Source organism: Patagioenas fasciata, chromosome 2 (assembly GCF_037038585.1).
Source record: "Patagioenas fasciata isolate bPatFas1 chromosome 2, bPatFas1.hap1, whole genome shotgun sequence".
Lineage (NCBI taxonomy): Eukaryota > Metazoa > Chordata > Aves > Columbiformes > Columbidae > Patagioenas > Patagioenas fasciata.
The window spans coordinates 118808529-118823723 of NC_092521.1; the positions used below are offsets into that span (position 1 = coordinate 118808529).

Consider the following 15195-nt stretch of genomic DNA (forward strand, 5'->3'; position numbering starts at 1 on the left):
GAAGGAACTAGTCATCCAGGCAACTCATTTCCTTAACTTTTCACACAAGGGGATAAAAAACAAAGATGACCACAAAAGCACATCTCAGTAGTGTCAGGTGTAGGACAAGTCACAGCTTTCAGAACAGCTGTTGGAGACTCCAGTAAGCACTGATTTGTACTCTTTACATTTGAGGTTCTCTTCAGAAATGAAAGTGATTAAAAAATCTTGCTCTGGTGCACAATGTATAGCAAATGCTGCACTTCTGGAATAAAATTGGGATGACAAACGGTTCATAGTTGTTTGTTAGGACAATCTGATTGCAAGAATTACCAACAGGAAAAAAAATGTATTTTGTAACAAATTGAAAGGCTTTTCTGTAACACAGATGAATAGTCTTATGCAACAAGAAAAGTAATATGTCAGGGGGTAAATTAGGTCAAATATTGACATTTCTATTGTTGGCTGTGGGGTTTTACTTGAAGATATAAAAAATACACTTTACATTTCACAGAACTATTAAACAAGAAAAAAGGTTACATATGAATTCATTAGTAGAACTTTTGCAAACAATATTAAACAAGACTTTGCCCAGTGACTTTTGTCTTCAAAGTTTAGTGAGGTAAGAAGTAGGAACCTGTTAGAAAAATCCAGCTACACTCATATTCTGTGACATGATATAAAATCACACTGGTTATTGTGGGCTTGATGATTCTTTAAACAACCACATGACACAGAAGCTTAGTATGTTACAATGTAAGTATCTAGACCTACAAAGATATTACCAAATATTGTTCTGGAACAAAAAAAGGGACAAATCCACATTTTTAATGCTTTAATGACTTAACTATAATAAGATAATGAAAGACTGGTCTTTGTAAATGAAATATTTTGGGATGTTAACCAAACTGAAAAAAAAGAGGATTCCTGAGCATTACACACCACCACAAAGGTCAGAATTTATATAATGATATTTAGTACTAGAATTTCATAGATAAAAAAAATGTCAAGGCAGCAAAAAGGCAGCAAGATACAAAATTCTGCTTCTTCCCCAATAGGTCGGTGGACCAACAAAAGATACTTAAGACTAGTTGGGAATGTCTTGTTAAGTTTATTGGAACTCACAAGACAGAAAATGATGTAATTAAAATGATGAGGAAAATTTTGAAAACTTAACCAAAAAGCAGATTGATTATATGTAATTTCTAAATTTGTATCACCCCCAGAGTTCTGAGAAATGTCACACAGAAGACAAAAAAAACCCAAGGGAAATAAACTAGAAGTACACATAGAGAGGATGGGGAAATGGGGAGAGAAGGGGTAACACTTTCAGTTGCTGTTTTTACCTGGCTTTTGAACTGTACCACATACAAAGTCTGCTTTTAGAGGTAGACGCATTTCTGAAATGGAAACAGATCCCCTAGATGGAGCAAATTCAGTGGATGCAGAAGCAGCTTTATTTCTTCTGCTCTGAGGACCCTCACTCTTCAGTTTGTTCAGTTCTTCCAATAAAGCAGTTCTCTTCTCAGCTGCACAGAAGAATTAATTACAGTTGTAACAGAGGAAAAAGTCACACTGAACGCTTTTTTTTTCCTTGGCCTTAAGTATGTAAAATGCAACAGAAATGTTAATTGTCTTCCAGAAGAGTGGGAACATTAGGGACAAAGTGGGTACAAAGATGTCCTCTTGCCTATAGAAGAAGCTGAGACAGAATAGATAATTCTGTCCTGTTTTCTATGTGAAGAACTATAAATAAGCAGCTACCAAGTAGCATCATAAAAACATTTCCAGAGTTCAAAGTCTTCCCAAAGTGCTCAAGACAAAGAACTGACCTTGAACCTGAAAACCTACTTGCAAGGAGAAGTAGTCTCTCTGCTTCTGCTTCTTCTTGTGACCCTTTTCCGTGTTCCTCATCAAAGCAGCAGTTCAGAGCTTGACTGGCTTGATAAATCACTGTCTGCTGCATGTTGATCTCATTATTCAGCTCCTAGAGTAAACCGGTAGTAAAAATAATTAGCAAGAAGAGAGATTTAGTGTTACATTCAAACAAGGAAATGAGGAAATGTCTCAAGATTAGTGTTTTGGGAGCTAAGGTCAGAAAAATAACACCATTTTGATAGTAAACTACAAAATCTTGCAGTTTAGAGTTTAATTCTGCAAAAGAATACGGCAGCACAACTTTTTTTGAGCTCAGAGGCATTTCAAAAACGTTGGGAAGTCAATGACTTCAATGTTTTTACACTCCATATCTGGTCCAGTCTTCCCTTCACTGGGGAAGAAGCAGTTAACCAGAAATTCAGCGGTGTAGACGAACAAAGCACCAGTAGAGATCAGAATATTGCCAATTGAAAGTATGTAGTTATGAATCCTACCTAATTCAAAGGCAGTAATAAGATATAGATTCCCTGTCCCCTGCTCAAAAAGATGGCTTGTTCTCTCCAGACTTACTCTATAGCATCATCCTTCTAAAAGATGCATTATGTTGGAATTAGGCAGTACCATTCCCTACTGTTAGATATTCGCACTGAACAATGTAATTTTGCAGTTCTAAGCAGTATATTAAGGTCCTAGACTTTCAAAGGGAGAATTAATGAAGGAATTAGTAAATTAGAAAAAGGATATTAAGAAGTACATTAGATACCTGCATTTTCTTTTTTATATTGACGTGATCAGATGGGCCGTTCTTTTTCATTTCTAGTTTGGAAGCAACATCTTCTTTGCGAACAATAATCTGCTTTATCGAAGGACGATCGGTTTCTTTAAATCTTTGAGATCTATATGCATCGATGCTTTTAAAAGAGAAAAGCCTGTTAAATGCTTCCAGGTGTGCCAAGGTCTTTTTTTATATATACATATCAGGTATTGATGTTTTTCAACTTGCATAAATGGCTTTTAAAATAAGCTGGTAAGTGCTTTTTAAGTTTAAATATCATAAAGACTCCACAGAGACAATATTTGATGAAGATAAAATTCTTGATTAAAAGCTTCATCTGTAGTTTAAGCAGTATGGTTCATTAGAAGAGTTAAAAAAAGCCAGTGTCTCAGTTTGTATGCTTAGAGAATAAGGTGTGTGTGCTTATTACCTATATGGAAGGTTGTGATCTTCTGACATAGAGCCAATACTGTCTCCAGATTCTGCCCTTGGGACTTTAGTCCTTTGGAACTTTTCAGACTTCAGACTTACATCACTGATACTGCTGCCTTCACCAGACTTACAAGGAGAAACAAATGCCTAGGGAAAATAGGTTATATTACAGATATCTGTCCAGATTAATCATTATCCATTTTCTCTCACCTTTACTTGTTTTGCACGTAAACAGTAAATTTGGAGACTGCTTAATACTATTTAACAGACATCTTACAAATATTTTCTGGGACATGGATCAAGCTATTTATATATTTTAGAGACACCAACAGATCATTGAACTCAAAGAGATTTCACTCTTAGTTTCCAAACTGGCACAGTTACGTAATTTCTTCTCTTCAGATTTTCATCAGCAACTATTTCACTGAATACATGTATACCACTGGATGTCTAGCACAAGTAATAGATGTATATACTCAAGATTAATTTAGCAGAAGATAAACCACTTGTTTAGCAGAAAATCCAATCTGATATGCTATTTTCAGAGGAAGATAACTTTACCTCATTATGTTTTCATTATCAAAATGTCATTTTTAACTTATTTGCCCAGGTATCACTATACAACAAAGTATTGCTGTTCACAAGCAAATTGTACATCTCTGTACGATAAACAAGCCCTTCCCCACCTCCTAAGAACTCTCACCTCTGAGCCAACAGACTCCACTAGAGGGGTTAGCAGAGACATTGATGAAATATTCAGTGACTCTTCCTGCTCATCCTCATCACTTTCACCTTCCAGGCTCATGCTCATTTCTTTCTTCAGCTTTTCTATGTCTGGACTAGTCTCTTGAAGAACTTCAAAAATTTCATTTATCACTTTTGAGCTGTTCAGCTCATCATCCACACCCATTTCATTTTCATATACTTCATCTAAAGGATGATGTTTTAAAAATATTAGTAATAGCAAGACTAAACTCTTCTCATTAAATGAACAGAAAGATTTTAACAGATAAACCAACTATTTTTGCTTTTCAAGTAAGCTCGATTAAAAAGCACTTATTATAGTCAGGCATACAGAACAATATATTAAAATAAGGATGGAAGTATACTATACTGTTATCATATATACTGCATAAGTGATAGAGAGTGTATAAAAAGATGCACTTGTTAGACAAGTTTCAACATTTTAGTTAAAACAGGTCTGAAACTTAACTGTAAGTCCCATAGTAGAGCAGGAATTTCTGTCCTTTCCCAATAAGCTTTTAATAGCAGCATTAATATATTCCTTTAAGACTTCAATGTCAAGAAAGAAGGGTTACAATAAAAGAACTTTCCTGCTTTGTTTTATATAAACCTTATTACAAAACACATAGGATTGTAAGCAGATGTATGCTGAATCCATTGTTCAGACTTCAAGGATATTAACACTCTGCTGGACAAGTGGCAACAGATAGCTAAGTGCATTAATATACATCTTCTCAATACAAACCTTTTGGTTTCTCAGCAAGTTGCTCAAGTTTTGAGACAGGCATCGTTTGTACAGGGCTCTTTGGCTCAGTATTTTTCAGAGGACTGGGTTTATCACTCTCTTCACATTTAGGAGCATCTAAGTAGTTTATGAAAAAAAGAGGTTGCTGAAGATCATGTCTAGCCTTTGAATGTTTTTTTGTTTGTTTGGTTGGTTGGTTTTGGTTTTTTTTTGTTTGTTTGTTTTGTTGTTGTTGTTGTTGGTTTTTTTTAGCTATTGAACTTTGGAAGTTTGAGAAGATAGCTGACAACTTACAAAAAGTTTGCTAGATTAAGTATTCCAGTTAACGTGCTGTCAAAAAACAAAGGCATATGAATACATACCCTCCACAACCTGTACAGTTAGACTTCTGCCGTATAATCAAAAAACCCATAGCACAAGAAACAATGTTGAAACCATAGTAGAGTGCAGCCACTCAAAAGCTAAAAGGGAAAATTTTAAAAAGCAACCAACCACACAAAAAACACCCCGCCCAAACCAAACCCAAAACCAGGGTATCATTCTCTTCTTCTGGAAGCACATTTGATAGCATGATTACCCACTCTTCCACTCAGTAAGCACCAGACAGGATATCACAAGCATCTCAGAATGCTTTTCATATCCCCTACTATAAGAATTAATATCATAAGGGCATATTGATAAGGGAATAATTCCCTCCCATCAGATTGTTGTGGAAATTTAAATACGCAGATACAGTAAAGACTGAATCTATAACTGACAATTCTCATTCACTCTCCCCACACTTAACATGCATGAAAGGATGAAACACAGGTAAACCCACTGAGAAACTAAAAGGCAGTCTGCCCTGTCGATCTTTCAAGTGGTATAGGAGAGCAGAATATTATATGAGAATATTTAGACAAATGAGTAACCAAATAAAAGGTCCAGTTCTATGCTTCAGTGCTAGAAACATCTTTATCTGCTCAGTGTCGAGGTAGTGCTTCAGTCTGGTATTAGCCACAGGCAAACAGTGACAGTTCTTACCTGAAGACTCCACGCTGGGAGACTTTGGTGGCCCATCACCTGCTTGTGTGTCTTCTGCTGATCCAAAAGTGGTGGTATCTGAACTAAGACGTTTTGGACTAACCTGAGATTGGCTTTCCTGGCAAAAATAAAAACAGTAAATTTAGGATATAATGTTCAAGGTGACTAAGAAAAGTGCCAGAAAAAAAAAAAAAACCCACACCACAATTTTAACACCTGTTATGAAAATGAGGCTGCCTATCCAATATCAAGAAGGTTCTACTTATTTACGTAAGACATTCAGATGAATTACTAAATACTAAATTGAGTGTTTGTGTAAGGAGCTTTCTTTTGGTTTTAATGTTATAAAATATAAAAACCCCACACACTTAACATCAAAAAAATAAATCAATCGGCTCAAAGCAGTATCACTTTTGTCCTTAATTGATTCTACAGGAGGAAAAAAATTAATAATTTGTTAACAATCATACAAACCACTTGACAAGCAGTATTGCACAGCCTGAGCATTCACAAAGCATCATTTTTACCATTTATTTACATTTGCACATCTATCGCTGTGTTCAGAACACATAAAGCAATTCACAGACTATCTTTTGATACATGGAGGTAACACATTACCATTTTAGCTTCTGGAAGTTTTCTCTTCGAACCTTCACTTTTTTCTGCACTCCACAGATTGCCCCTATCAAACCGGCCACGAAGGCATGCAAGTTCTCGTTCACGTTCCTAATCAAACAAAGTGGAACAGGGGAAAAAGACGACAGCTTTAAGATGTCAAAACATTTCAGATTCCTCAGGTAGGTCCAAACCTGTAAGAGTCCTCCCCAAGCTTATAAACAAGCTATGAATGTATCAAGTCATACCTGCTTAAGCTGAAGAGCTAAACTGGCAGTAGAGGAATTTTCATTTTGTTTGAGCAGCCTTTCCTGGATTGTCCTTGTATTTGGGGTAACAATGGGTGTTCTGCACCCTGGAGTATTCGTAGCAGGGCTCCTTGCACTACGCTCTGGACAGCGCTCCCCAAAGCGTTCCAGGAAGGGCTTAATTCCTGATCCCCCTAAAAGAACAATTGTTTTGCTTTGAAAGAAACTCTCAAAAATACAGAAAGAAATCATTGCAATTTTGCATCCTGCTGAAGGTTCTCAGTGAAACAATTTGGCCATTTCCTTCACAGGTCTTACTCCATTCTACTGCATACAAACAAAACCTGAAGTAAAAACCGCCACAGTAACAGAGCACTGAAGTTAATAAAGCAGCAAGTCAGAGCAAATAGAGGTTCTTCTCTTACTGAAGCACACATGTGACCCACCAGTTATTTAAACTGGCTTGCTTTTTTAACATTTCCTCTACAATCAGCCTCACTTGCATCCTTCATGTAAATAAGCATTCTAGTACATAAGGCAGATACATTGTTTGGCATCTGCCCCACTTTATTGAGCTTGACTTTTATTGTTAGCACATCTAGAGACACATGCTTGCTCTACTGACCATCATTTCAAAGAGTTCAAGCTGTTAGTCCAAGTTTCTGACCCAACAAAGAGTTGAATTTAAAACTGGGGATGATCACTTTTTTCTTTATATCGATGCTAACACTGAAAAGACAGATGCTATGCAAAGTCAGAGTAGCTATGTGGCATTTAGCTTTGATTTCTTCTGTCATATGCAGACACTTTACCTTATATTGATTGGATATACACAGTTTCCAACAATTTGAAAGTTTTGAAAAGTCTCAATTAACTGATGTTGGAATATATTTTTACCTAGTGAGAAAAGTTAGATCGGTTTTGCTCTCGAAAGTTACTGAAATCATGTCCAAGAAAATACGCTTGCAAAAGTACAGAAGCTGTACAATTTATGATAATTGCCACAGAACTGTTCAGGACTTTACCAAAGTTACAGAAGGAAATAGGCATTACCTGATCCATTGTCATGAAGTCTTAACTCATCTGTAGTTTTCAGCACATTTGAATGAACATTTATCGAAGCTGAAAAACATCCTACCTGGTGTTGTGGGTTTACCCTTAGGTTCAAGTTGCACATGTGTTCCTTTGACTGGCTCTTCTTTGGACTGAATTGGTTGAGACAAAGTTGATTTTGCTGTTTGTGTACGCTTTTCAGTTTTCTGAGGGCTGCAGGGATTCTCTGTTAGAGGTTGTTGTACCTCAGATTCCTTAGAACAGGGAACAGTGACTCTTGAGGATTGTGTTAACAACTTGTTTGGATCCTTAGCAAGAGAAAAAGGAGTAACATTAAAATGAGTCTGTACCCTCTTGTTTTCTCAGGAGCAAGAAGAATGAAAGCATTCTCCACAGCATGCTATAATATGACACACCTATTCCATCAACAACAGAAAAAGCTGAGAACAAGTGTTATAAGCTTTTTGTAGATTTTTTTAATCTAGTATTTCAAATTCTTTCAGCATTTGATTCCATGTACTTTTGTCAGCTACTTTAGGTATTATCCCACATTTACCTAACCAAGACTGCACATGGCAGATATTGCCATTTCATAAATGCCATAAATTGAAAAATAGGTATCTGGCACTACTAATTTCAGCATTCTGACTGAGTTTTCTTACAGCAATAATATGTACAATTTAAGTCAATAAGCATTCTATATTTCACTGTATGAAATCCAGTATCTCTGTAAGAAGTCTCTGCCTGACGGTTGAAAGAGCAGCAATCAATTACTGCGACAGCAACTTTTACAAAACTTACAAGTACATTTAGCTTTAAGTCTCAATAAAAAAGATGGTAAACATTTCAGGTCTGCTATTAAAAAAAGTATATGTGGGATTGCAATGAAGCAAAAGTTGTAAATAGGCTAAGATTTCTCACACCAAATCTTTAAATTCAGATTAAACAGTTACAAGTTAATATTTGTTCCCCCAATTCTCAAATTTTTAATCAGCAACTAAATCAGACACTCACCGCTAGCTTCGAGTTTGCTGGTTTATTAATAGAAGCCTCAACAAGCCTTTGAGAACAGGATGCAGCTTCCTGCTTTACACTGCTACTATTGATTCTAGCAGATGCTTCACTTGTAGTGGACAATTTGGATAAACAAGTAGTGCCAGGCTGTTCTTGTGCATTGTTTTGCTTTGCAGATGGATGACTTAGGTCATCTTCCCAGGAACCAATTGTAGCAGCAAGGTTAGCTAAACGGCCTCTTCTCCCAATAGGGGTATCACTTGCCAGGGAATTAGATGTCTGCTTAGGTGGAGAAACAGACAGATCTTTTGACTGGAGGGGAGACAGAGTAACACATTCAGAGGGATCTGGAAAAAAAACAAACACCACATTTATTTAGCTAATAAAATATATTGAGATATATTTGCCTTTTTTTTGCATATTGCTATATTTTGAGTTTATCAACAGATGTTCTCACTATCAACAGAATCAAGTTATTAGCTCTGAAGGCATTGACACAAATGAAGTTAAATTAAAGTTTATTGCAAAGCCAACACATTTTTAACCAAGCAGCTTACTAGTTATACATCACTTTCGTGATGAGGAAGGCGTCACACTAGTAGGGAAAAACATGTATAAAATTAATCTGTAGTCAACAGTTTGGTTATTTTAGGCCTTCCCCGGTGCTAAGAATGCAAACATTGAAAAATACCAATAATGCTTAGCAAGTGAAACATACCCTCGCTATCCCAGCAGCGTCGCTGTTCTGCCAATCTCTGCATACGTGTTTTGACTGAAAGGGCTGCAGGAGTTTCTGACTTGGTGTTTGTTTTTCCTTTCTCAATAGGCTGAACCAATGAAGCCCTGTTGGAAGCAGCTACGTGCAGCTCTGAAGTAATCTCAGCAGAATGATGGCTTGTGGAACTTGAAGGAACTGGCTGTATGTTCTCTGAACTGGAAGCTTGAGTCTCCACATTGTTAGGGCAGAGCCTTTTTGATGGTGATGGCTTTGTACCAGGTTTGTCTGTACAGGTCAGAATATTCAAATTCAAATTAGTATTCAATCTAAAATATTTTCAGAGGTAGTACAGAACTCTAATGCAAATAAAGTTATGAATTATTTCATAATTCATAACATGCTTCCGAGAAAACTGCCCTTCCCAAATTCTACCAGGCACAATGCACTATCTTTGGCATTATACAATTATTTTTAAATAGCTTACTAATTACTTAGAGCTTCTGCTCTCAGGTTAAGCTAAACATTAGCCATATTCAGTCCTAGTGGTCAGGTAACTGCATTCATTGATGTTTAGTTTAAGATAAACACCAAGGGTTTTCACTTGCCCTCAGGAAAAAAAAGAAAAAAAAAAAGGGACTTGTATCAAAAGGTGATCTTTACTAAACTTGTTCAAAATACCTTGTTCACCAGGAAGAGGTGCCTGGTTACCAGTTTCTAACAAAGGCTCTCTGACTCTCTTGGTCTGTATTGTGGGTTTCACTCCCATCTTGGGCCGCTCAGCCATTTTCTTCTGCAAGTTCTCTCGCCTGGCACGGGTTCTTTCAAGGAGTTTCTGTGTAGTCAATAGATCACATGTTACTGTATATTGTAATAAGTGTGTTAACTAGTAATAGCTCAAATTAAAAATAGTTGAATTTTATATAAATATCCCAAGATCCACAATACCAGAAATTTAGAGTGAAGGCTACATTAAGACAAACACAGCTCTCAGATGTTGCTAACCAATCCACTGTGATATAATGCAAAAGAAACATTCAAAGTCCGGTTTTGTGACTGGTTACCTCCTCCTGAAAGCAGAACAATACAAAACATGTTTTCTACACTGTCAACTATACGGCTTTTCTGTCTACCTCCTTCTCACTGTGACAAACCCTGATCTCCATACTTTGATTCCACCATTGCTATATCCACAGCTTCCCCAGTTCTCAGCAAGTACCTGTTAGATAACAGGTAACTTATAACGTAGCACATCCCAAGCTACCTTTGCTGTCTGTTTGGTCAGTACATGTTTGCAGGTTATCTGAAATTCTTTGGCCTACCAGACAGATAACAGGCTGAAGCATTCCCTTCAGAGACAATAGCTTGTGTCTTTCACCTAGCGACAAGATTAGATGAAAATTGTAGAAGCAGTTAAGTTCCAGTCATTAAACCAGCTAGTGTCTCCCATTAACTCAGCTTTCAAAGGAAACCAGGCTAAAAAGACACAAGCAATGGCACAATTTAAAAAGGGAGGCTTCTACAGAGCCTGAAGTAGTCAGAAATATTTGAAAGTAATGACTTTTTTTTTTTTTTTTTTTACTGCATTGCCACATAACAGACTTGAATTGTCAAGTCTTTCTAGTAGGTTTTTTTGATACATTGTTAAAGCACATGGTCAAGTCATCTGATTGGCACCAACCGTCTGACAAAATAAACAACATTGAAGTTGTTTCCAAGTGACATGCAGAAAGTTGTCATAAAAGAAAAATCTAACTAGTTAAATGCACAGCTGTCAATATTTTTAAAAATTCTGCTATTGCACCTTCTAAATCAAAAGGTGAATTTATCTTCCTCGAGCTTAAATTTTAAGAATAGACTGATGTCTTAAGCAGGTTATTTATCATAATATATCTGTATACAGAAGAACATATAAAGAGATACCAATTAAGCTACATAACATTTTGTTTCATTCCCTGTCCATTAGAAATTTTAGTACTATGCTCACATTCCATACAAAATGGCTGTTTTAGCAAACATACCATGCTAGTAGAAATTATTCTTCATAGCATCCAAGTTTGAAAGAGGTTATTTTAAAAAAGAAAACAACAACAAACTACTACATTCATAAATCATTATCATTCAGTTTGATCACATGCAAAATATATTTAATTAGTCCTTTGATCTAGGTTTTAAGGCACTTTGAGACAAGAAATTGTGTGATTGAACTAATGCCTTTTAAAAGGAAGCATATAAAGTGCACTTGTTTGGTGGCACATAAATTATTGTGAGAACTGTGCCAGCCATTATCCGTCCTGTTGCACAGCAATTAAATACACATTTCACATTTTTAACTGTCTAAGGCTGAAGTCTTAAACAATGTCCCATTGTATGGCAACAGAGGACAAATGGAATGTCAATCTCAACAGTTTTTTGTGAAAGCAAAAATCAGCTTCTTCAACTTCAATAAAAAGAGGAGGATTTTGGAAAAAAATAAAAAAAAAAATAAAGGGACACATGAAATGCCAGGAATGTCTTCAATGCAACATCCATGCTAGTTGTGTCTCCAGGTCAGGTTTCCTTACCTCAACCTCAAAAAGGCAGAGCTAAAAAGTGCAGGTAATGCCCACATACATAAAATCTTAAGGGCTATATAAATTAACTTTATTTTTTGTGTGTGAAGTCAAGTATGCCTTCCTCAGCAGTATTCCTACAGTTCTGTTCAGATGCAGTCACATTCCTTTCTGTTTTGTTAGTCCAGTAAAATGGAGTTTCAGTTGTTACAAATAGGATGTCACTTCCCAAGAATGCATGCCTCTGTTGTTGGGCTCCAGCTCCTATTGGCTCTTTGTATCTCAAGTTTTCCATGCAACTGCCATATTTCAAACTCTGCTATTACACATGATGAGTAAGCCACTCACCAGAACTCGAGATTTGCTTTTCAAGTTCATCAGCAGGATATTTGCTGTAAGTACATTCTCCAAGTGTTCTGATGACAAAGTTTCAGAGTAGGACATAGGTATTTCATTAAATCTAGCCATCTGAGAATTACCCAGTCACAGTTAAGAGGATCACAGTTTGTGTTGTAAAAGCACCTTCTAAAAATCAGAAAAGGCCTTCCTACTTTAAATGTTGACAAGCTTGCTTTCAAAAAGGTACCTTTTAAAGTACTTATTTATCGGCATTAAAGATACTCAGGCTTGTATCTGACTACAAGAATTTGTTCTAACGACACTGCTTTACTAGCAGAGTGCAGCAAAGGGATAAAATTCACCCCTGCCATTGAAGGTCTAGTTAAATCCAAAGTTCACATATATGCAAATTTTGCCCTGAGCAACTGCATCACTTATTTCTCTCTGGTCAGCCTTCACGCTAGGAAACTACACTTTCCTCTATGAACATTAACAAGTGTTTCAAAGTACAAAATAACCTAGACTATTTCTAACATCTTGTAGTACCAAAAGAAGGCTTTTGTGCAAGAAAGGTGAATTAAACTGTCAGCTTAAACTGAAAGTCAGAAATAGTATGTTAATTGGGATCCTAAAAGATATCAATGGCACCATCTCCTCAGTGCATTCTGTATTAATAATTTGGTTGAGATTCAGGAGTTTATTAGTTTTTACTTGTAAGATTAATCAAAAGAAACATTATTTCAGAATTGTCTGATTTGAAAGTATTCTAACTGAATCTGACAGCAAAATTTGAGTATAAATTCAGTGAGACCATGACAAAATTTGTTACTGTGAAGTAATCAGCAAACACTGAATGAACAGTATGCGTTGGCCAATTCAGGTTCATATAACACCACTTCACAGAATCAACAGTTACACAATGCCTCACCATTTCCCTGTAAGTAACAGAGCAAAGTTTATCTGAAAATAGTTAAGCTAAGGAAAGGTTATATTAAAAGAAAGAAAAACAGAGCATAAATACTTCATGACAGGTAAAAAGCTTCCTTTTCAGAAAACCTTTTTGAGGAAAGTTATTGAGCTTCAATACTAATATACTAGTATTAGTCATATTTTTACACTACGGTGGAATGTCTTCCACAATATATACATTCTTGATAAAGAAACCTTTTAGAGACTCTGCAGTACCAGCTGACATTTGAATGAAGTTTATTCTGAGGAGTGGCCTTACAGTTGGTCACAACTTTTCCAAATCAGTTATCTACTAGAAGGGTGTGTTGAGGCTGGAATATGTCCCAGCATGTAAAACCATTTTAAACTTTATTCACTAGTCTGGACTTGAAGTTTATATAAGACTAGTCTCATCATGGCACTCACTACCAATTAAGGAAAGATCTTTTAGCTGTTTATACTTAGGAAGACTTTACATTGGGGTACGGTTAATTCGCCTTGGCATAACACATTTGGTAAAGATGTTCAGATCAATATCTTATGCTCAGTTTTTTAAATCAGATCTGTGCAGTTTCCTTTCTTGGGCACTCTATTTTAAAATAAAAGTATGTCAATGTCAAATACAGATTTTTTTCAAGGGGACAAGAAAGTATTTCACCAGTGTATTTGATTAGGTTGTTTTATGCAATTATTTTAGGTTTTTGTGTAGGCAGGCTGTGCCATTTTTACTATGCCATTTCTCAAAGCAGTCACAAGACAGCTCCAAAGCTTTACATTTGTCACACACAAAAAGAGAGTGCAACATCTTTAAGAAATCTCCATCCTTCACACAGATTCAAGACGGTCAGTTCCACTAGTTTTGTTACCATTTTGCCTCTGTAAAACTCAAGCACACACACACAAATCCACCCTGACAACTGGCTTATTCTGCTTTTTTAAAAAAAGAGGAACTGTGCCTGACAACAAAAGTAGCCAATCACACGGGGCAATAGTGTCAAACCGGACGCATTTTTAATCAGATTGTTGGTGCTTTGGGCAAACTTCACTTGTGACCTTTAGATACGGCAGGCATAATGTGTGTCAATACCACTCCCATTAGCTCACAGTGCTCCTTCTGTTTCAGCCGAAAATCTTATCTGCCGGACGCACAGGAAACGCAAACACTAAAGCGCTGGGAAGCACACTCAAGCATCAGCCCAATTTAGAAAAGGTCCCCTCCTTCACAGCCCCTTGCGTGAATAACCCTTTGTCCTCTCCTGGAAGAGACCTGACGCTCCACGGATACCTGGGCGACTGCAGTGCTGGAGGTACGAGCAAGACGAAGGTGCAAAGAGGTGATAGCAAGGAGACCTGTCACCCTGTCGCAGAGAAAGAGGCTCTCCACAAGCCCACGGATACCCGGAATAAAGGGGAGCTGGAAGAAACTATCCCAACCCAACAGCGTGGCCGCAAGGAACAGCTGCCCTGTTAATTCCGACCGGCCTCCACCACTGACAACTCGACCCCACAGTCGACCCCTCCCCCAGATCAAGCCCCATGTGTACCCCTCGGCAGCTCACGATTCCGTGGCCGACCCACGCCATCCCCTCACCTCAGTGAAGGGGTCCATCGCCGATGCTGATACCGACACTGCCCCACGCTCTGTCCGCTCCCTCAGGCCGCCCGCGAGCCGCAGAACCACCACCCCAACCGCTCCTCGGATTTGAATTTCAGCGCCCGCCTGAGATGCGCATGCGCGGGGCGGTGCGAGGCGGTGCGCACGCGCGCGCGACAGGGCGTGGCGAGCCACTGCGCGCTCTCGGCCGCCCGTCCACGCATGCCCCGCCCCGTTCCGCCCCGCCCCGCCCCTGCCGTGTTCGAGGCAGGCGCGACTGGCTGAGGGAGGGGCGCCTCAGCGGGCATCGATTGACGGGAGTACTATCCAATCCGACAGCAGCCTGCCCTGTCAGGGAGAGAGTGGGGAGTGGGGGGGTGCGCAGCAGCGGGGATTGACAGGAGCACTATCCAATCCGACAGCAGGCTGCCTACGGGGCTGGGACGGGGCGGGTCCGCGGGGAGCGTGATTGGGGTCGCAGAATTGCGAGGCCCATATGTGCTGTATTCGGGGCTGGCTCTTCTTTTCCCGGTTCTGGGAG

General features: G+C 38.1%; 1 protein-coding gene across 3 annotated transcripts in view; it reads right to left on the reverse strand.

Moving 5' to 3' along the window:
- ANLN (anillin, actin binding protein) overlaps nucleotides 1–14793 on the reverse strand; it is a 28496-nt gene extending 13703 nt beyond the window's left edge. For 2 of the 3 annotated variants that reach the window (XM_065830116.2, XM_065830115.2), the window contains exons 1-14: nucleotides 14652–14793; nucleotides 9903–10056; nucleotides 9225–9509; nucleotides 8507–8853; nucleotides 7578–7800; nucleotides 6440–6633; nucleotides 6195–6302; nucleotides 5577–5694; nucleotides 4554–4670; nucleotides 3768–3994; nucleotides 3063–3211; nucleotides 2621–2768; nucleotides 1831–1966; nucleotides 1326–1508 (exon numbers count right to left, since the gene is read on the reverse strand). In XM_065830116.2, the coding sequence (XP_065686188.1) occupies nucleotides 1326–1508; nucleotides 1831–1966; nucleotides 2621–2768; nucleotides 3063–3211; nucleotides 3768–3994; nucleotides 4554–4670; nucleotides 5577–5694; nucleotides 6195–6302; nucleotides 6440–6633; nucleotides 7578–7800; nucleotides 8507–8853; nucleotides 9225–9509; nucleotides 9903–10056; nucleotides 14652–14669 (2407 nt within the window). In that variant the 5' untranslated portion in view covers nucleotides 14670–14793. The remainder of the gene's footprint in view (nucleotides 1–1325; nucleotides 1509–1830; nucleotides 1967–2620; nucleotides 2769–3062; nucleotides 3212–3767; nucleotides 3995–4553; nucleotides 4671–5576; nucleotides 5695–6194; nucleotides 6303–6439; nucleotides 6634–7577; nucleotides 7801–8506; nucleotides 8854–9224; nucleotides 9510–9902; nucleotides 10057–14651) is intronic. The other variant, XM_071804826.1, reaches the window with a different exon arrangement.
- Nucleotides 14794–15195: the final 402 nt, after the last annotated feature.